We start from the raw sequence: 23,185 nt of genomic DNA, 5'->3' as shown, positions 1-23,185 counted from the left end.
CACTCAATATCACAAGGGTTAGTAACTACACAGACTCATTTCATATCATCCTCCTCTCACTATCACAAGGGTTAGTAACTACACAGACTCATTTCATATCATCCTCCACTCACTATCACAAGGGTTAGTAACTACACAGACTCATTTCATATCATCCTCCACTCACTATCACAAGGGTTAGTAACTACACAGACTAATTTCATATCATCCTCCTCTCACTATCACAAGGGTTAGTAACTACACAGACTCATTTCATATCATCCTCCACTCACTATCACAAGGGTTAGTAACTACACAGACTCATTTCATATCATCCTCCACTCACTATCACAAGGGTTAGTAACTACACAGACTCATTTCATATCATCATCCACTCACTAACACAAGGGTTAGTAACTACAGACTCATTTCATATCATCCTCCATTCACTATCACAAGGGTTAGTAACTACACAGACTCATTTCATATCATCCTCCACTCACAAGGGTTAGTAACTACACAGACTCATTTCATATCATCCTCCTCTCACTATCACAAGGGTTAGTAACTACACAGACTCATTTCATATCATCCTCCTCTCACTATCACAAAGGTTAGTAACTATACAGACTCATTTCATATCATCCTCCACTCACTATCACAAGGGTTAGTAACTACAGACTCATTTCATATCATCCTCCACTCACTATCACAAGAGTTAGAAACTACACAGACTCACTTCATATCATCCTCCTCTCACTATCACAAGGGTTAGTAACTACAGACTCATTTCATAGAACTTTAAAACATTGGCAGTTTGTCTACTTCACTTCTTTAGTCTACTCTCTGATCACTCCAGATAACCCAGTTATTCAGGGATGTGTTGTCAGAATTACAGAATTCAACCTATCAATAGACTGGGTCATAAATTATGGCGGTCTGTTACTCATGCTCTTACCATGACTAACAGATGTCCCAATCTTCTCCTCCTCTTCTTCATCTTTAATGTTGACATTCAGCTCCAGTGTTTGACTGCAGTCTTCCAGCTTCACTGATGCCATCTCTGGATCCTGCAGTGCAAACTGGGCTCCACTGTCACAATCAGGACCCAGTGACTGTAGGTTTCTACTCAGTGTGGAAGGAGAGAGGCAGGCTGGGTTTGTCCTCACTGTTGATGTTACCGGCCTCAGACTTAATCTGAGTCGGCCTGTAGTAATAAAGACAAACGGACACAAAAACTGTCTTGACAGTTCTGGCACTTTTATTCTCAAACTATATTAGATCAGGTACCTAAGCATTAACAAACCATTCAATTAATTTCAAATTAAATAAGGTTCACACTATAAATTAGTCTACACAATGTAAATGCACTAAACCGATAGTAGATTTCCTAAATTCACACACAGAGCATTCAGAAGGTATTCAGACGCCTTGATTTATTCCACATTTTGTTACATTACAGCCTTATTGTACAAAGGATTAAATACCCCATAATGACAAAGCAAAAACAGCTTTGTAGAGTTTTTGGCAAATGAAATATCACATTTACATAAGTATTCAGACCCTTTACTCAGCACTTAGTTGAAGCACCTTTGGCAGTGATTACAGCCTTGAGTCTTCTAGTGTATGACACTACAAGTTTGGCACACTTGTATTTGGGGAGTTTCTCACATTCTTCTCTGCAGAGCCTCAAGATCTGTCAGGTTGGAAGGTGAGCATCACCGCACTCAGGTCTCTCCAGAGATGTTCGATCTGGTTCAAGTCCGGGCTCTGGCTGGGTCACTCAAGGACATTCAGAGACTTGTCACTAAGCCACTCCTGCATCGTCTTGGCTGTGTACTTAAGGTCGTTGTCCTGTTGGAAGGTGAACTTTCACCCCTGTCTGAGGTCCTTAAAAGGTTTAGGAAGAGCCAGCTCTAGGAAGAGTCAATCCTGTCTCAGAGCTCTACGGACAATTCCTTCGACCTCATGGCTTGGTTTTTGCTCTGACATGCACTGTCAACTGTGGGACCTTATATAGACAGGTGTTTACCTTTCCAAATCATATCCAATCAATTGAATTTACCACAGGTGGAAACATCTCAAGGATGATCAATGGAAACAGGATGCACCTGAGCTCAATTCTGAGTCTCATAGCAAATAGAGTACAATGTTTTTTATTATTTTACAAATTTGCAAAAAATTCAAAAAAACCTGTTTTTGCTTTGTCATTATGGGGTACTGTGTGTAGATTGATGAGGAAAATTTTGAATAAGGCTAACGTAACAAAATATGGAAAAAGGGAAGGGGCCTGAATACTTTCCAAATGCACTGTAAGGAATTAGCAACTCGTTCTCATTCTGAGAATGAAGGTAGGCCACTTGATTTCAACATCTTAAAAGTGGACAGGCTAATAAGCTTTTCAAACAGTTGGAGACAGAAGGGTGTGTTCATAACAATTCAACTGTTCAACCTTGTTATCTAACAAATAGATCCAATTTGGCTAAACTTGAAATATAAAGATTAGCTGGCTAGTCATTAGCACGTGGGCTTGAGAGATTGTTGAGACCTGTGTTAATTTTCTATAGCCTTATTCCTGCTACAAGAAGTAAGTCATTATTAGTGAATGTGCATTATGCATGGTTCTAGTTACATTTGTAACAAAAAAGGTCATTTTCATAGACTTGACAGCCAGATCAGTGATTGCAAAAACAACAAAAAAGCAGGTTAAACTGATAAAATAATAAATTATTAGTGGGTGTTATGGTTGTGGAAGGCTTATATTTAGCCTCGGTATAACTTCACAAGCCCTGAATTCATTCCATTATTGCTGACTGTTAGAAAGGCAGTGTATTCAACCTTTAATTATAACACTTATTTAGAGAAAAACAAAATGTAGATATCGTGAATCACCCATAAGTTTGAAAAACTCAAGATACAGCTGTATGATTTTTAGTCCATATCGCCCAACCCTAACGGACTACATTAGAATAGAGTACAATACAGTACGTAATTCTGTACTATACTCTGTACTGTTGTACTCTGCTGTACTGAACTAAACTTTTATTTCCTGTACTCTGCTGTAGTGCTTTCCAATCTTGTGAAACAGTAGCTATGTTTCCAAGAAGTTATCCAGTGATTTTTTGTTGTTGTTGACATTTATTAAAGGTTTGAATAGAAAATAGATCAGACAATTGCCCGCTAGGTTGTTTCCATTTAACTATCTTGTGTTGATAAAAACAGCTGGACGTAATGACGCACTCCATATTATCAAAATGATTTGGCAATGATCATTTATTTCATAAATACTGTTTTCTTCCTCATTTGTCAGAATAAAGAAACTTTGACAAAAGAAAGATCCACCCGTCAAACAGATAAAAATGTTGTCGAGCATTAAAATATTTCTCCTATATCTGGCGTTTCCATTACACATGTCGCAAATACTGTTTTTGCCACATAGCTTTTGTTGAATTCACCCGAGTCAATGGAAACCTGCCTAATGATGTCTGAGTGAGTGGTTCATACTTGGTCAGGTCTAATGTTTGGGTCAAGTAAAAAAAAAAAAGACATCCAAAGACGTCGACGTCAGTCCGTGCTTACTGGGGTGTATCCTACAGTGTCGGCCTATAACTTTATTTTATAAATGTCCATCCATGTGGTAGGCCTAGCGTTTGTAAAACAGCCAGTTGCATTGGCTTTATTAGTCCTGGTTCCTGTGACTAATCATTTTGTCTATTTAAGCTCTGAATAGACCCATCAGCTACCCAACTTTATCAGGAGTTATCCTGAGCCTATTGGCAATGAGAATCAATGCGTTTACACAGCGGGAAATGCAGAAGTATAATTTGTTTTGCTATGATCAACTCATCAAAAATGTAGAGAAACTTGAAACCACTGATTATCATGACAATTTAGCTGACGGGGTTCAACTCCCGGACAACTGTGGTTTCAGAGTCCTGCAATAGAGCGGAGATGCTAATATTTGTGTAAACTCGACATAGTTGTGTTCTGTGGGTGTCACTGAGTAGACTGAACAATCCATAGGTAAGGCTGTAGAGTGCAATATAAATGTCCAACACAAACAAAAGACCCTCCATATTCAACTGGCGGACTGCGGTCCGGATACAGAATGGGGTCAATACGGACCACGGGTCCAAAAAATATATATAATAATACTTTTTTGGTTGGGCTTCGACCCCTGGTATCATATAAACACACATAATACATAGAAATTTGTAAAATTGCCGGAAATCTGCTTTAAAACTGCAAAAAAAATATCGCTCCCATCACAAAATGTATAGAATTGTGTGATATTACATTTAAACCTGCCAACAAGAGGGTTGTGAAGATTTTGGGGTTGCAAGTTGTTTGTTACTACGCCAATAAATAACAATATCCATCTGGACCTTTGCCACCTAGGAAATTTGTGTGACTGGACCTTCTCAAATAGTACTGGAGTATCCCTGCAATAGACTGACTGGGAAGGTGATTTTTTTTTCAGTCAAAGTCCTGCAGTAAGAGCTAAGATATTAATAGGTGTTAACTCTTGGTAATTGTATTCTGTGGGTGTTACCCGTTTCATTGGTTCACAATCCAACCCGTTTCATAAGTGCATATAAAAATGTCCCCAATGCAATTATGTGGTCTATAAACATCCACAGTGTGATTAACGTTTTTTTGTTGTTGTTTATTTTCAAATTAATGAATTATTGTAATTAATTTTAAATTAAGTAACATTCCAACCATGTTTAGCGTTATCTGGTCCAAATATGACGACATTCCATTCATTTGAATCAGTTTGTATCATTTTCAATGAGAGCGAACCACAAATTCCACTATTGTGGCTAATCGTTATTGTGGCTTGCTTCACATAGGTAGGGACAAGGGATGCATCCAGCAGGAGGACGGAGACGTTGGCCACGATCAGATATAAAGGAATCATGTCAGTTCTATTCATGGGATTTATATCTGCAACTTTCCAAAACGTTTTTGTTCTGAACATCCCCAGGTGAAATCCACTGACTTATATACGAACCTGGAAAGCCTCACAAATGAAAACGTGTGTGTAACCCCGCGCTGTGTTCTTGTAAAATATTTATTATCACGTTCTTCACTCACTCGGCTTGACAGAAAAATAAGACATAACCTTTCCCAAACGTGATAATACCTTGACGGATTTGTTTTTTTTAACATGTTATTACGTATTAGTCAGTTTAAACGTGCTATTACATACCTGTAGTAATAAAGAGAAACGGTCAGCACAGTTCTGGCGTTTTCTTTATTCTGTAGAATGGTGGGCGCCAACCCGGAACTTCCTGTTCCCCCACTACCACAGCGCAACAGCGACAATATTGGATTGATGGGCTAACTACTACTAAACCATGTAAAATATAAAACTGAGATTGATTAGCTACACAAATAAAACTTGGTTTAAAAAACTAAAGGGGTGTCTGTTTTAGTGTCTAAGTTTTTCATCCATTACATATGTATTGTAGATTATCTCTGTGGAAGGCCAAGAAGATCATCAAGAATCTCAGCCACCAGAGACACAGCCTGTTCACCCTGTTACCATCTATCAGGTGGAGACAGTACAGGTGCATCAAAGCTGGGACAGAGAGAATGAAACCACTTCTATCTCCAGGCCATAAGACTGTTAAACAGTCATCGTTGATTTGATTTAGAGAATATTGGCGACTAGCAACTTGGCTTGTCCCAGTGTGTAGAGGTGTGGTGACATGCTCATTTCAACTTCCTGTCCTCCTTAGCTTCAGAAATAAAACTAAATATGTCACTTGAAACATCGTTTTTTAAAATAATTTATTATACAAAAGAGAAGAGTTTGACCAGCATAAATTCATATACAAACTTTATTTTTCATTGGCAGATCAATTTAGTTGGCTTGAATATGGTTTTCCCAAACAAATTCAATATCAATGACTAACATAACAAATCTAGTTTTGAAAAGACAATTTAATAAATACATGAAGTCGTTTCAAAGCCTGTTTATCATTAAAGAAATAGTAATTTAGTAGTAAAAAAAAGATCCCAAACTAGTGATGAAAACTGATCATCACACCATCTCTATCTGATACATGTTGTGTCTACTAACTCATTCCCACAGAAAACTGATCATCACACCATCTCTATCTGATACATGTTGTGTCTACTAACTCATTCCCACAGAAAACTGATCATCACACCATCTCTATCTGATACATGTTGTGTCTACTAACTCATTCCCACAGAACACTGATCATCACATCATCTCTATCTGATACATGTTGAGTCTACTAACTCATTCCCACAGAAAACTGATCATCACATCATCTCTATCTGATACATGTTGTGTCTACTAACTCATTCCCACAGAAAACTGATCATCACATCATCTCTATCTGATACATGTTGTGTCTACTAACTCATTCCCACAGAACACTGATCATCACATCATCTCTATCTGATACATGTTGTGTCTACTAACTCATTCCCACAGAAAACTGCAGAGGGAAGCAGCACCAAAGCACCCTCACACCATCACACCTCCTCCTCCATGCTTTATGGTGGGAAATACACATGCCGAGATCATCTGTTCACCCACACCGTGTGTCACAAAGACACAGCGGTTGGAACCAAAAATCTCCAATTTGGACTCCAGACCAAAGTACACATTTCCACCGGTCTAATGAACATTGGTCATGTTTCTTGACCCAAGCAAGTCTCTTCCTCTTACTGGTGTCCTTTAGTAGTGGTTTCTTTGCAGCAATTTCACCATGAAGGCCTGATTCACACAGTCTCCTCTGAACAGTTGATGTTGAGACGTGTCTGTTACTTGAACTCTGTGAAGCATTTATTTGGGCTGCAATTTCTGAGGCTGGTAACTCTAATGAACTTATCCTCTGCAGCAGAGGTAACTCTGGGTCTTCCTTTCCTGTGGCGGTCCTCATGAGAGCCAGTTTCATCAAAGCGCTTGATGGTTTTTGCGACTGTACTTGAAGAAACTTTCAAAGTTCTTGACATTTTCAGTATTGACTGACCTTCACGTCTTAATAAGGTCTTTTACCAAATAGGGCTATCTTCTGTATAGGTATATTGAGTGAGGGATCAATATCTTGTCACAACACAACTGATTGGCTCAAACGCATTAAGAAGGAAAGAAATTCCACAAATTAACTTTTAAAAAGGCTCACCTGTTAATTGAAATGCATTCCAGGTGACTACCTCATGAAGCTGGTTGAGAGAATGCCAAGAGTGTGCAAAGCTGTCATCAAGGCAAAGGGTGGCTATTTGAAGAATCTCAAATATAAAATATATTTTGATTTGTTTAACACTTTTTTGGTTACTACATGATTCCATATGTGTTATTTAATAGTTTTGATGTCTTCACTATTATTCTACAATGTAGAAAATAGTAAAAATAAAGAAAAACCCTTAAATGAGTAGGTGTTATAAAACGTTTGACCAGTAGTGTGTATATATATTTTTTTTTACTTTGTTTGCAAACTGATATGTGACACGTATTAATGCCAAAATAACATTTTATTTTTAGCTAAACAGGCTCTGTCCCACCTGCCCTGAATGACACGTGGCCACTGCCTAAATCTATTATCACTGCGCTTTCAACCATATAAAAGCCAAACAAAGTTCAAATGGGAAAACAATGTTAGATATTTTGTTTATTTATCCAACAACAATGTGTTATCACTGTGCTTCAGTTGAGTTTGCATTAACAGTACATGGTGCAAGTGGTAAACGCTGTTCAATAAGGTTCTGACAAATTATTACAACAATTGTGAAGATCTCACAGACCTGAAACCTGCTGTCCTGAACATGCACACTTTCTCTGACTACATAAGAACATTATAGTTACAGTAACCCCAAAATATGTCCATGGATGTTTTATTTGTTTAAAGGTTGAATAAATACTATTACATTAGTTTGTAAGATAACCAAAAAAGTCAAAAGTGAAGGTTAGTACATGATTCCATTTGTGTTATTTCATAGTTTTGATGTCTTCACTATTATTCTACAATGTAGAAAATCGTACAAATAAAGAAAGACCCTTGAATGAGTAGGTGTTCTAAAACATATATTTGAGTTAATAAAGCCGCATACAAACATGTCTCTTTTTTACTTTCTTGTTAAAGGCAGCTCCAAAATGCAGGTGTTTCAGCCTAGCTCAGTGCTTTCTGTGGTGGAGGGGCAGCCAGCGGAAAATACACAGCGTAGGGGTTGGTAATGTTCTCTAGTTGCGCCGTGATTGGCTCAATGTTCTGTCACTCATGGGGACACAACATCACCGCAAAATCTACGGGTAGAGCTCAAAAACTCTAGGATATTGGGTGCTGCCATAGACTCACATTAGAAATGGCCACCCAAGAAAGCTCAAGGTCAGATAAAATGACGTCAAATCACTTGCGCTGCCCTATGGGACCCCTGATCACGGCCAGTTGTGACCAAGCCCAGGATCGAACCAGGATCTGTAGAGAAGAGAAATTATAGATAAAACGTATCGGTGCTCATCGGCCATTGGATATAAACATTACACAACAAGTTTAAAATTGTAAATTCAACAATGAGTGCCAAGGCGCCATTGCAGCCCCGGGTTTGATCCCAGGCTGTATCACATGACCCATGAGGCGGCGCACAATTTACATTTACATTTACATTTAAGTCATTTAGCAGACGCTCTTATCCAGAGCGACTTACAAATTGGTGCATTCACCTTATGATATCCAGTGGAACAACCACTTTACAATAGTGCATCTAAATCTTTTAAGGGGGGGGGTTAGAAGGATTACTTTATCCTATCCTAGGTATTCCTTAAAGAGGTGGGGTTTCAGGTGTCTCCGGAAGGTGGTGACTGACTCCGCTGTCCTGGCGTCGTGAGGGAGCTTGTTCCACCATTGGGGTGCCAGAGCAGCGAACAGTTTTGACTGGGCTGAGCGGGAACTGTGCTTCCTCAGAGGTAGGGGGGCCAGCAGGCCAGAGGTGGATGAACGCAGTGCCCTTGTTTGGGTGTAGGGCCTGATCAGAGCCTGAAGGTATGGAGGTGCCGTTCCCTTCACAGCTCCGTAGGCAATCACCATGGTCTTGTAGCGGATGCGAGCTTCAACTGGAAGCCAGTGGAGAAAGCGGAGGAGCGGGGTGACGTGAGAGAACTTGGGAAGGTTGAACACCAGACGGGCTGCGGCGTTCTGGATGAGTTGTAGGGGTTTAATGGCACAGGCAGGGAGCCCAGCCAACAGCGAGTTGCAGTAATCCAGACGGGAGATGACAAGTGCCTGGATTAGGACCTGCGCCCCTTCCTGTGTGAGGCAGGGTCGTACTCTGCGAATGTTGTAGAGCATGAACCTACAGGATCGGGTCACCGCCTTGATGTTAGTGGAGAATGACAGGGTGTTGTCCAGGATCACGCCAAGGTTCTTAGCACTCTGGGAGGAGGACACAAGGGAGTTGTCAACCGTGATGGCGAGATCATGGAACGGGCAGTCCTTCCCCGGGAGGAAGAGCAGCTCCGTCTTGCCGAGGTTTAGCTTGAGCTGGTGATCTGTCATCCACACTGATATGTCTGACAGACATGCAGAGATGCGATTCGCCGCCTGGTTATCAGAAGGGGGAAAGGAGAAGATTAATTGTGTGTCGTCTGCATAGCAATGATAGGAGAGACCATGTGAAGATATGACAGAGCCAAGTGACTTGGTGTATAGCGAGAATAGGAGAGGGCCTAGAACAGAGCCCTGGGGGACACCAGTGGTGAGAGCGCATGGTGCGGAGACAGATTCTCGTCACGCCACCTGGTAGGAGCGACCTGTCAGGTAGGACGCAATCCAAGCGTGGGCCGCGCCGGAGATGCCCAACTCGGAGAGGGTGGAGAGGAGGATCTGATGGTTCACAGTATCAAAGGCAGCAGATAGGTCTAGAAGGATGAGAGCAGAGGAGAGAGAGTTAGCTTTAGCAGTGCGGAGAGCCTCCGTGACACAGAGAAGAGCAGTCTCAGTTGAATGCCCAGTCTTGAAACCTGACTGATTAGGATCAAGAAGGTCATTCTTAGAGAGATAGCAGGAGAGCTGGCCAAGGACGGCACGTTCAAGAGTTTTGGAGAGAAAAGAAAGAAGGGATACTGGTCTGTAGTTGTTGACATCGGAGGGATCGAGTGTAGGTTTTTTCAGAAGGGGTGCAACTCTCGCTCTCTTGAAGACGGAAGGGACGTAGCCAGCGGTCAAGGATGAGTTGATGAGCGAGGTGAGGAAGGGGAGAAGGTCTCCGGAAATGGTCTGGAGAAGAGAGGAGGGGATAGGGTCAAGTGGGCAGGTTGTTGGGCGGCCGGCCGTCACAAGACGCGAGATTTCATCTGGAGAGAGAGGGGAGAAAGAGGTCAAAGCACAGGGTAGGGCAGTGTGAGCAGGACCAGCGGTGTCGTTTGACTTAGCAAACGAGGATCGGATATCGTCAACCTTCTTTTCAAAATGGTTGACGAAGTCATCCGTAGAGAGGGAGGAGGGGGGGGAGGGGGAGGAGGATTCAGGAGGGAGGAGAAGGTAGCAAAGAGCTTCCTAGGGTTAGAGGCAGATGCTTGGAATTTAGAGTGGTAATCTGACAATTGGTCCAGCATTGTCCAGGTTAGGGGAGGGTGTGGCCGGCCGGGATGCCCTTGCCTCATGATGCTCCAGCGACTCCTTGTGGCGGGCCGGGCGACTGCAAGCTGACTCTGGTGGTCAGTTCGACAGTGTTTCCTCCGACACATTGGTGCGGCTTGGCTCTTGAGTTAAGCGAGCAGTGTGGTTTGGCTCTCGACCTTTGCCAAGTCCGTAGGGGTGTTGCAGCAATGAGAAAAAAATCATAACAACCAATTGGATATGACAAAAAAGGAGGTAACGCCAGGGGCCAGAAAAGTTTGAATACATTGGCCATAATGTCAATCCAGCATGACTTCTGTCGCGTTCAAAACAACTGGAAAGTCAGAACTGGGAAATCTCAGACTTCAGTGAGTTCAAGACAACTGGGAACTCGGACAAAACTAGCTCCGACTGGTGAAAATACAGAAAAGATTATGTTGAACAGTCATCCAACTCGGAATTCCACGTTGGGAACTCAGGCCTCTTTCTAGAGCCCACAAGAAGGATCGCCGCACCACTTTCCTGTTCAAGTGAGCATGGCACAACAAGGTAAGTACAAAAATGTATTGTATGCTGTTGCATAAATTATGTAATATGCCAGGGAGATATGTATACTGTAGCTAAGAAAGTAATACTAAGTGTATGTTGTGTAGTAAGATGTTAGTAGCCCATGTGCCTCACCCTATTTTCGACACAATTGGCTGGAACACCTCAATGATTCAGGAAACGTTGATTCCCCATCACTAGAGACAATAAACAAAAAATCTGATGTTGTTAAAATAAAGGTACTTACAAAATGTTTAATTGTGTGTGGTCACTGAATGCACACTCATTGTTTTGCAGCATGGGGAAGGGGTGTGGTCACTAAGTATACGTTCTTCTTCTATGGTGTTTATTGGTAGTGTGCAAACCAACATTAACTGTGCATCACTGCCACCTTCTGGGCTGGAGTGTGATAGAGACATGTGGTTCTGTCCTGGTGACATCACAGGGTCAGAGAAAACTCCTGACTGTAGTCATACAAAAACACTACAGGCACTCAGCCCATAAGAACCATTCATACTGTCAGATCTAATATGAAGAACTGAATACAACCATAAGAACCATTCATACTGTCAGATCTAATATGAAGAACTGAATACAACCATAAGAACCATTCATACTGTCAGATCTAATATGAAGAACTGAATACAACCATAAGAACCATTCATACTGTCAGATCTAATATGAAGAACTGAATACAACCATAAGAACCATTCATACTGTCAGATCTAATATGAAGAACTGAATACAACCATAAGAACCATTCATACTGTCAGATCTAATATGAAGAACTGAATACAACCATAAGAACCATTCATACTGTCAGATCTAATATGAAGAACTGAATACAACCATAAGAACCATTCATACTGTCAGATCTAATATGAAAGAACTAACTATAAAATAAAAAAGTTTGACCAGTACACATTCATGTACAATTTAATGTATTTATTAAATCGGCAGATCAGTTAAGTTTTCTTCAATGCAGTTATCTAAACATTTTCATCATCAATGACAAAAAGAACTAAGCTAGTTTTAAAATGTAACTGAATAAACAAATGTAGTTGTTTCATAACCTGTATATAATTAAACAAATAGTTGTTTAATAAATCAAATAATCCCCCAAAACTAGTGGTGAAAGCTGATCATCACACCATCTCTATCTGATACATGTTGTATCTACTAACTCATTCCCACAGAAAACTACAGAGGGAAGCAGTACCACCCAGTCAACCAGCCTCATAGAGGGTATTCCATCCTAAGGGCAAATCCAAGGTAATCTCAATATCTTTACAGTAGAAGCTAACAAAACACACCAAAACTGACAAGATGCTCACTGATCAGTAAAGTAAAGAGAGGCTAAAATTCTATAATGCTCCCTTTCCTCACAGTGAGAAACAATAGGATTACAATAGTGTGTGCTACGATTTCTTGAGAAATAAGTGATGTAATGACTTTAAATTTAGCTGGTTTGAGAGAACTGATGAGGCTTCTCTCCTTTATGTATACGTTGGTGTGTTGTTAAAGTATACAATCTGGAGAAACTCTTCCCACAGTCAGAGCAGTAGTAAGGCTTCTCTCCTGTGTGTGCTCTTTTATGAACTTTTACATCAGTTGATGTTGTGAAGCACTTCCCACAGTCAAAGCAGGAGTAAGGTTTTTCTCCTTTATGTATAAGTTGGTGTGTTTTTAAGTTGCCCAGTTGGGAGAAACTCTTCCCACACTCAGAGCAGCAATAAGGCTTCTCTCCTGTATGTATTCGCTGGTGGCATTTTAATATATCCAATCGGATGAAACTCTTCCCACAGTCAGAGCAGGAGTAAGGCTTCTCGCCTGTATGTATTCGCTGGTGACATTTTAAGTGGTTCTGTTGAGAGAAACTCTTCCCACAGTCAGAGCAGCAGTAAGGCTTCTCTCCAGTATGAATATGTTGGTGTTTTTGTAAATGGATCTGTTGAGAGAACCTCTTCCCACAGTCAGAGCAGGAGTAAGGCTTCTCTCCAGTGTGCACTCTCTGATGAATTGTCAGAGTTCCTGATGTTGTGAAGCTCTTCCCACAGTCAGTACAGGAATATGGATTCTCTCCTGTATGTATATGTTCATGTGTTTTTAAGGTATCCAATCGGGAGAAAGTCTTCCCACAGTCAGTACAGGAATACGGATTATTTCCTGTATGTATATGTTCATGTGTTTTTAAGGTATCCAATCGGGAGAAAGTCTTCCCACAGTCAGAGCAGGAATACGGATTCTCTCCAGTGTGTATTTTTAGGTGTATTTTTAGCTTTGATAGAATTGGGAACATCTCCTCACAATGTGGGCAGTGGTGAGACCTCTTAGCTCTGTGATCTTCCTGCTGTTGCTCTCTGGATGTAGAGAATGTCTCAACATGGTCTCCTGTGTGAAGAACATCAGAAGAACCAGTCAGTTGGTGTGATATACATGTCAATCAAATGTATACTGCTCCAAAAAATAAAGGGAACACTTAAACAACCCATCCTAGATCTGAATGAAATAAATAATCTTATTAAATACTTTTTTCTTTACATAGTTGAATGTGCTGACAACAAAATCACACAAAAATAATCAATGGAAATCCAATTAATCAACCCATAGAGGGCTGGATTTGGAGTCACACTCAAAATTAAAGTGGAAAACCACACTACAGGCTGATCCAACTTTGATGTAATGTCCTTAAAACAAGTCAAAATGAGGCTCAGTAGTGTGTGTGGCCTCCACGTGCCTGTATGACCTCCCTACAATGCCTGGGCATGCTCCTGATGAGGTGGCGGATGGTCTCCTGAGGGATCTCCTCCCAGACCTGGACTAAAGCATCCGCCAACTCCTGGACAGTCTGTGGTGCAACGTGGAGTTGGTGGATGGAGCGAGACATGATGTCCCAGATGTGCTCAATTGGATTCAGGTCTGGGGAACGGGCGGGCCAGTCCATAGCATCAATGCCTTCCTCTTGCAGGAAGTGCTGACACACTCCAGCCACACGAGGTCTAGCATTGTCTTGCATTAGGAGGAACCCAGGGCCAACCGCACCAGCATATGGTCTCACAAGGGGTCTGAGGATCTCATCTCGGTACCTAATGGCAGTCAGGCTACCTCTGGCGAGCACATGGAGGGCTGTGCGGCCCCCCAAAGAAATGCCACCCCACATCATGACTGACCCACCGCCAAACCGGTCATGCTGGAGGATGTTGCAGGCAGCAGAACGTTCTCCACGGCGTCTCCAGACTCTGTCACGTCTGTCACGTGCTCAGTGTGAACCTGCTTTCATCTGTGAAGAGCACAGGGCGCCAGTGGCGAATTTGCCAATCTTGGTGTTCACTGGCAAATGCCAAACGTCCTGCACGGTGTTGAGCTGTAAGCACAACCCCCACCTGTGGATGTCGGGCCCTCATACCACCCTCATGGAGTCTGTTTCTGACCGTTTAAGCAGACACATGCACATTTGTGGCCTGCTGGAGGTCATTTTGCAGGGGTCTGGCAGTGCTCCTCCTTGCACAAAGGCGGAGGTAGCGGTCCTGCTGCTGGGTTGTTTCCCTCCTACGGCCTCCTCCATGTCTCCTGATGTACTGGCCTGTCTCCTGGTAGCGCCTCCATGCTCTGGACACTACGCTGACAGACACAGCAAACCTTCATGCCACAGCTCGCATTGATGTGCCATCCTGGATGAGCTGCACTACCTGAGCAACTTGTGTGGGTTGTAGACTCCGTCTTATGCTACCACTAGAGTGAAAGCACCCCCAGCATTCAAAAGTGACCAAAACATCAGCCAGGAAGCATAGGAACTGAGAAGTGGTCTGTGGTCCCCACCTGCAGAACCACTCCTTTATTGGGGGTGTCTTGCTAATTGCCTATAATTTCCACCTGTTGTCTATTCCATTTGCACAACAGCATGTGAAATCTGTTGTCAATCAGTGTTGCTTCCTAAGTGGACAGTTTGATTTCACAGAAGTGTGATTGACTTGGAGTTACATTGTGTTGTTTAAGTGTTGCCTTTATTTTTTTGAGCAGTGTATTTTATGAAGCCCTTTTTACATCTGCAGTTGTCAGAAAGTGCTTTACAAAAACCCAGCCTAAAAACCCAAAGAGCAAGTAATGCAGATGTAGAAGCACAGCAGCTAGGAAAAACTCCCTAGAAGTCAGGAACCTAGAAAGAAACAGAGAGAAACCAGGCTCAGAGGGGTGGCCAGTCCTCTTCTGGCTGTACCGGGTGACATATGTATTCATATCAGTAGGCTGTACAATACAAAAGGGGAATTAAACTATTCTAAAAGTGGGTAAGAGATTAAAGCTAAAAAGGGGCGTGTCATCTTCCATTCACTATCACAAGGGTTAGTAACTACACAGACTCATTTCATATCATCCTCCACTCACTATCACAAGGGTTAGTAACTACACAGACTAATTTCATATCATCCTCCTCTCACTATCACAAGGGTTAGTAACTACACAGACTCATTTCATATCATCCTCCTCTCACTATCACAAGGGTTAGTAACTACACAGACTCATTTCATATCATCCTCCACTCACTATCACAAGGGTTAGTAACTACACAGACTCATTTCATATCATCCTCCTCTCACTATCACAAGGGTTAGTAACTACACAGACTCATTTCATAGAACTTTAAAACACTGGCAGTTTGTCTACTTCTCTTCTTTAGTCTACTCTCTGAGGACTCCAGATAACCCAGTGAATAAAATGCTCCCTTTACTGGTGTCAAACCAGGCAAGTCTCAGTCGCATGAAATAACATCTACCTTTCATCATGAAACAGTTCTACAGCACCTTTTCATGCCCAGTGGGAAGTTGGAACGAACAACACAAGCTTTGTTGTGCAGTCTGTTGTTCTTCAGGGATGTGATGTCAGAATGACAGAATTCAACCTAGTAATAGACTGGGTCATAACTTATGGAGGTCTAACTTATGAAGGGAACTTAGAACCTGCTCTTACCATGATTAACAGATTTTCCAATCTTCTCCTCCTCTTCTTCATCTTTAATGTTGACATTCAGCTCCAGTGTTTGACTGCAGTCTTCCAGCTTCACTGATGCCATCTCTGGATCCTGCAGTGCAAACTGGGCTCCACTGTCACAATCAGGACCCAGTGTCTGTAGGTTTGGACACAGTGTGGAATGAGAGAGGCAGGCTGGGTTTGTCCTCACTATTAATGTTACCCGCCTCAGACTTAGTTCTTGTCGTCCTGTAGTAACAATGAGAAACAGACACAAAAAGTTATTGTCTTGACATTTCCGTCACTTTCTTTATTCTCTAAAAATATATTATCTTTTTTCTTGTTCAATTCTCACTTCAATAGATCAGGTACCTAAGCATTGAGAACAAAACATTAATTAATTCACATTAGACACAAAGTACACACTTTAAAATTACACAACGTAAGTACACTTATCCTAGAGTAGATTTCCTGAATTCAAATAAATGACTCAAAATCCATTTAGTACAAAGTTAGTATGTTTTAAGCAGCACTATGTGCTATTTTCCTGGATAACCTTGTCTTAACTATTATTTCAGTCACACACAATTGTATTTCCTGTTCACACCATATTAACAATTATAGATCAAGACAGAAACAACTGAATGTGTCTGAATATTATTACACATGTAGAAAACTGATAATCATTACATTCAGCTTCAAAACAGTAGTGCAACCGTGAAATTGTCTCTCTCTCTGATCAGAGTAAGAGCAAGCTCATTTTGACTGGAGCACGGACCAAGATTCCCACCGGCTGGAGTGTCAGCCTTCTCGCCCGCTCCAATTTCACTCCAGTAGCGCTCACTTCATGAGCTCAGGGCCCAGCATGTATTGGTAGTCTACTTGTGTGCTGCTATAACCCCTTGCTTTAGCTACAGTCATGGAGTTCGCTAAATATTTTCATAAAGAAACTGATAAAAAAAAAACACAGGTGCAAAGTCAAGGTGACTTACAAAGATGAGGACCAAGAGCCATTTCTTGTGATGTAATGTCCACAACTAAAGAACCATTGTGGAATCTGAAAAGACATATCCTGAAAGCATGATGGTGTACTTACTACATGCACATGCTAAAAGAAAGGAACGAGGTGGGTAGCTAATGAAGTGTGTCATTTTAGCAAAGTATTTATAAACTAAAAATCAGATATCTTAAAAGTTTCCTTCATTTTGGTTCTATTATCTATACAAGAGGCCATAATTGATTTCGGCCCAATAGGCCTGGCATATTCACACTTTCAAGGAGCTTTATATTTTGTTTGGGTTATTTTGCCTAAACACTTTAAGGCCTACCTATAGGAAGAAAAACAACAACTCTGCATCCCTGCCCAGCTTGGCAAGAGTGGCCAAAAAGGTGTTTGCCATCCCCAGCGGCTCTGCAAGCGCGGCACCATCACGTGAACCAGAAGCCACAGACTGCACTGTATATTCTATATTATTATAGACTGATTTAATACAACTAAATGCTATTAAAATGCTGAGTGCTTAATGTCCCTACCAGTCTAGTGTCGCACTCGCAATTGCTTCACAATGTATTTCTTTGTTGGCTATAGCCTTGAAATAAATAATTGAAATAATATAATTATTAATTTCCTTCTTAGGCTCTTTGTCTGGCTCCTGACCTATTTAGAGTGTTTATATGCTGTTTAATATGACATGCAGTCTATTTAGAGTGTTTATATGCTGTTTAATATGACATGTAGCCTATTTAGAGTGTTTATATGCTGTTTAATATGACATGTAGCCTATTTAGAGTGTTTATATGCTGTTTAATATGACATGTAGCCTATTTAGAGTGTTTATATGCTGTTTAATATGACATGTAGCCTATTCAGAGTGTTTATATGCTGTTTAATATGACATGTAGTCTATTTAGAGTGTTTATATGCTGTTTAATATGACATGTAGTCTATTTAGAGTGTTTATATGCTGTTTAATATGACATGTAGTCTATTCAGTGTTTATATGCTGTTTAATATGACATGTAGCCTATTTAGAGTGTTTATATGCTGTTTAATATGACATGTAGTCTATTTAGAGTGTTTATATGCTGTTTAATATGACATGTAGTCTATTTAGAGTGTTTATATGCTGTTTAATATGACATGTAGTCTATTTAGAGTGTTTATATGCTGTTTAATATGACATGTAGCCTATTTAGAGTGTTTATATGCTGTTTAATATGACATGTAGCCTATTTAGAGTGTTTATATGCTGTTTAATATGACATGTAGCCTATTCAGAGTGTTTATATGCTGTTTAATATGACATGTAGTCTATTTAAGAGTGTTTATATGCTGTTTAATATGACATGTAGTCTATTTAGAGTGTTTATATGCTGTTTAATATGACATGTAGTCTAGTCAGTGTTTATATGCTGTTTAATATGACATGTAGCCTATTTAGAGTGTTTATATGCTGTTTAATATGACATGTAGCCTATTTAGAGTGTTTATATGCTGTTTAATATGACATGTAGCCTATTTAGAGTGTTTATATGCTGTTTAATATGACATGTAGCCTATTTATAGTGTTTATATGCTGTTTAATGACATGTAGCCTATTTAGAGTGTTTATATGCTGTTTAATATGACATGTAGCCTATTTAGTGTTTATATGCTGTTTAATATGACATGTAGCCTATTTAGAGTGTTTATATGCTGTTTAATATGACATGTAGCCTATTTAGAATGTTTATATGCTGTTTAATATGACATGTAGCCTATTTAGAGTGTTTATATGCTGTTTAATATGACATGTAGCCTATTTGAAATGACGAGCGCTTCTTACATTCACCTTTTCATGTTTATTAAAAACTTTTAATTCAAATCATATGGCTTGGTTTCAATACTTCAAAACCAAATGGTAGGTCCATGTAGTCACAAAAATAGATGAGTGTTGGTTGCATTGTGATTTTAATGAATGGAGCGGCAATTTTCTTTCCTGTAAACTAAGTGCAGTTTTTAGCAGATCATTTGGAAAGGACGTGGAACGCCGGAGCAGTTAGCGGGATTTCCGACCGCTCATCTACTCACTGTCTCTGATGCATCCGCACTGCCTGTACTGAAGTCTGGTGACGCAGTTGTTGGCGCCGCCATTTTACCAGCTCACGTCACTAATTTAGAAATGTCAAATAAATGGATCCTTTATGAAATGACCTTGATGAAATGATGTACATTCACTTAGACAAACCAACGTCTCTAGCTATGTGACTTGTAAAATAACTTTTTTTTTATCGCGTCCTTCACTCATTCGGTTTAACAGGAAAAAAATATCACATAAAACCTTTACCAAACGTTAGACCTAACATGATAATAGACGGATTTGTTACCTGATATGTTATGACATATTCTTTCGAAATTAGGTTTAAACGTGCTATTACAAACCTGTAGTAATACAAAAGCTATCGTTTCGACAGCACAGTTCTGCGGCTTTCTTTGTAATTTTTTTTTACTTCCTGTTCCCCCACGACCACAGTTTCAACAGCGACATCACAGATAGAACAATGAGACAGATATTTCACCGGATGTATAAATGTGAAGCATCCGCTTGGCGTTTCCATTCTGTCTGGCAATGGGAGAAGATGGAAAGAGATGGATTTTGGCCGAGATTTTGCATTTTCTCATCGAAGAAACATCTGATCTCAATACAGTTTTTTGTTCCCAAAACTGGAATGCTATTAACAGAGTAGACTAAGATTAGTAGACTTCACCCTTTGCAAGTTTTTAACAATCGCGTTGTTTAGAAGTCGTGCAAAGGCGAATTGAGTTATTGCGCAAGTGCCCTTCAAACCAAGAAAGCAAAACATTTGATTATGTCAGCAGAGTACCCAGCCAGAAATAATCACACACCCATTTTTCAAGCTAGCATATAATGTCACAAAAACTAAAACCACAGCTAAATGCAGCACTAACCTTTGATGATCTTCATCAGATGACACTCCTAGGACATTATGTTATACAATACATGCATGTTTTGTTCAATCAAGTTCATATTTATATCAAAAACCAGCTTTTTACATTAGCATGTGATGTTCAGAACTAGCATACCCACCGAAAACTTCCGGTGAATTTACTAAATTACTCACGATAAACGTTCACAAAAAACATAACAATTATTTTAAGAATTATAGATACAAAACTCCTTTATGCAATCGCGGTGTCCGATTTAAAATAGCTTTTCGGTGAAAGCACATTTTGCAATATTCTGAGTAGATAGCCCGGCCATCATGGCTAGCTATTTTGACACCCACCAAGTTTGGCACTCACCAAACTCAGATTTACTATAAGAAAAATTGGATTACCTTTGCTGTTCTTCGTCAGAATGCACTCCCAGGACTTCTACTTCAACACCCAATGTTGTTTTGGTTCCAAATAATCCATAGTTATATCCAAATAGCTGCGTTTTGTTCTTGCGTTCAAGACACTATCGGAAGGGTGACGCGCCGGCGCATATCGTGACAAAAAATGTAAAAATATTCCATTACCGTACTTCGAAGCATGTCTAACGCTGTTTAAAATCAATTTTTATGTGATTTTTCTCGTAAAATAGCGATAATATTCCGACCGGGAGAACTTGTTTTCGTTCAAACACTGAAAATAGAAAATGGAGTCTTCACATGCACGCGCGCACCATTGTCATTGTTCTCAGAAGGACCACTTTCCAAAACCCCTACTGTTTTTCGCCCAGGGACTGCAGAGTCATCATTCCCCGTTCTGGCGCCTTCTGAGAGCCCATGGGAGCCTTAGAAAATGTCACGTTACAGCAGAGATCCTCTATTTTCGATAAAAAGGCTATAGAAGGACAAGAAATGGTCAGACAGGGCACTTCCCATATAGAATCTTCTCAGGTTTTGGCCTGCCATATGAGTTCTGTTATACTCACAGACACCATTCAAACAGTTTTAGAAACTTTAGGGTGTTTTCTATCCACATCTACTAATTATATGCATATTCTAGTTTCTGGGCAGGAGTAATAACCAGATTAAATCGGGTACGTTTTTTATCCGGCCGTGAAAATACTGCCCCCTATCCTAAACAGGTTAACTGACTTGCTTAGTTAAATAAAGGTTCCATTAAGGGCTTGCAAGTAAGCATTTCACAGTAAGGTCTACACCTGATTTGATTTGAAATGATCTGATTCAAAACCAAACTTTTTTTCACTTTATAAATGAATTTATAAAAGTATTATAATAGTAGTATTATTAATGAATATGATCTGTTTGTGTAGGACTCCTGGTAATGGAAACAGTTTGTAGTATTATTAATGATTATGATCTGTTTGTGTAGGACTCCAATGGAAACAGTTTGTTTGCTTTTTTGCATTTGACTATTCGTCTTTTCTTTGATGTTTGTTAGTAATAAAATATTAAATACTGCTATGCCACCAAGTTTCCCGATCAGCCTTTGAAGATGGTGGACTGATGCAGGGCAAAGAAAAAGGTCAACATTTATGATATACAGTCAAAGGTTTGGACAAACCTACTCATTCAAGGGTTTTTCTTTATTTTTTACTATTTTCTACATTGTAGAATAATAGTGAATACATCAAAACTATGAAATAACACATATGGAATCATGTAGTAACCAAAAAAGGGTTAAACAAATCTAAACATATTTTAGATTCTTCAAAGTTGCCACCCTTTGCCTTGATGACAGCTTTGCACACTCTTCGCATTCTCTCAACCAGCTTCACGAGCTAGTGACCTGGAATGCATTTCAATTAACAGATGTGCCTTGTTAAGAGTTAATTTGTGGAATTTATTTCCTTCTAAATGCGTTTGAGCAATCAGTTGTGTTGTGACCTTTTGACCCGTACCGTACACATGGATTTTGTGTAGTAGATATGTGGGCGTAGAGTAGGGGCCTGAGGGCACACACTTGATATGTTGTGAAATCTGTTGTGAATGTATTATAATGTTTAAAAAAAGTATAACTGCTTTAATTTTGCTGGACCCCAGTAAGAGTAGCAGCTGCCTTAGCAGCAGCTAATGGGGATACATAATAAATATACATCTGTAAGGTTGTCCAATGGGACAGGTAGTCCATGCAAGCACCAGACTCCTGAATTATTTTCTTGGCCTTCCTTTGACATCAGGTGTTGTGGATGTCCTGGAGGGCAGGCAGCGTGGCCCTGATGATGCGTTGGGCTGTACGCACCACCCTCTGGAGAGCAATGTAGTTGAGGAGCAGTTGCCGTACTAAGCGGTGATGCAGCCCGACAGAATGCTCTCAATGGTGCATCTGTAGAAGTTTGTCAGGGTGTTAGGAGCCAGGCACTGTTGCGCCTTCTTCACCATGATGTCGGTGAGGCGAGATCATTTCAGGTCCTCAGTGATGTGCACACAAGGAACTTTAAACTTTTGACACCCGTCGAGGAAGATGCATCCTCTTCTGTCTCCTGTAGTCCACAATAAGCTCCTTGGTTTTGTTGATGTTGAGGGAGAAGTTATTTTCCTGGCACCACGCCGCCAGGGCTCTAACCTCCTCCCTGTAGGCTGTCTCGCTGCTGTTGGTAATCAGGCCTACTATTGTCGTGTCGTCAGCAAACCTGATGATTGAGTTGGAGTCATGCATGGCTACTCAGGAATGGATGAACAGGGAGTACAGGAGGGGACTGAGCAAACACCCCTGGGGGGCCCCCGTGTTGAGGATCAGTGTGGTGGAGGTGTTGCCTACCCTCACCACCTGGGGTCGGCCCGTCAGTAAATCTAGGACCCAGTTGCACATGGAAGATTTCAGAACGAAGGCCCTGAGCTTAGTGACGAGCTTGGAGGGCACTATGGTGTTAAAAGCTGAGCTGTAGTCACTAAACAGCATTCTCACATAGGTATTCCTCTTGTCCAGGTGGGATAGGGCGGTGTGCAGTGCAATGACGATTGTGCCGTCCGTGGATCTGTTGGGGCGGTAAGTGAATTGTGTGGGTCTACGTTGTCAGGTAAGGTGGAGGTGATATGGTCCTTAACTAGTCTCTCAAAGCACTTCATGATGACAGAAGGGAGTGCTACAGGGCAATAGTCATTTCGTTCAGTTACCTTCGCTTTCTTGGGTACAGAAACAACAGTGG

The 23,185-nt window shown here is 40.7% G+C and overlaps 1 protein-coding gene across 2 annotated transcripts in view; it reads right to left on the bottom strand.

Moving 5' to 3' along the window:
• Positions 1 to 23,185, bottom strand: part of LOC106598090 (zinc finger protein OZF-like) — a 139,892-nt gene that overhangs the window by 13,952 nt on the left and 102,755 nt on the right. The window contains exons 1-2 of one of the 2 annotated variants that reach the window (XM_045696754.1): positions 5,192 to 5,276; positions 938 to 1,186 (exon numbers count right to left, since the gene is read on the bottom strand). The exons of the other annotated variant lie outside the window; for it this stretch is intronic. Coding sequence (XP_045552710.1) covers positions 938 to 1,040 — 103 coding nt within the window. The 5' untranslated portion in view covers positions 1,041 to 1,186; positions 5,192 to 5,276. Of the gene's footprint in view, positions 1 to 937; positions 1,187 to 5,191; positions 5,277 to 23,185 lie in introns of those variants that run through there. 2 annotated transcript variants of the gene reach the window in all.

This window comes from Salmo salar, chromosome ssa16 (genome assembly GCF_905237065.1).
Source record: "Salmo salar chromosome ssa16, Ssal_v3.1, whole genome shotgun sequence".
Taxonomy (NCBI): domain Eukaryota; kingdom Metazoa; phylum Chordata; class Actinopteri; order Salmoniformes; family Salmonidae; genus Salmo; species Salmo salar.
Note: the sequence above shows the minus strand (reverse complement) of the source record. Positions and strands in the feature narration are given on the sequence as shown.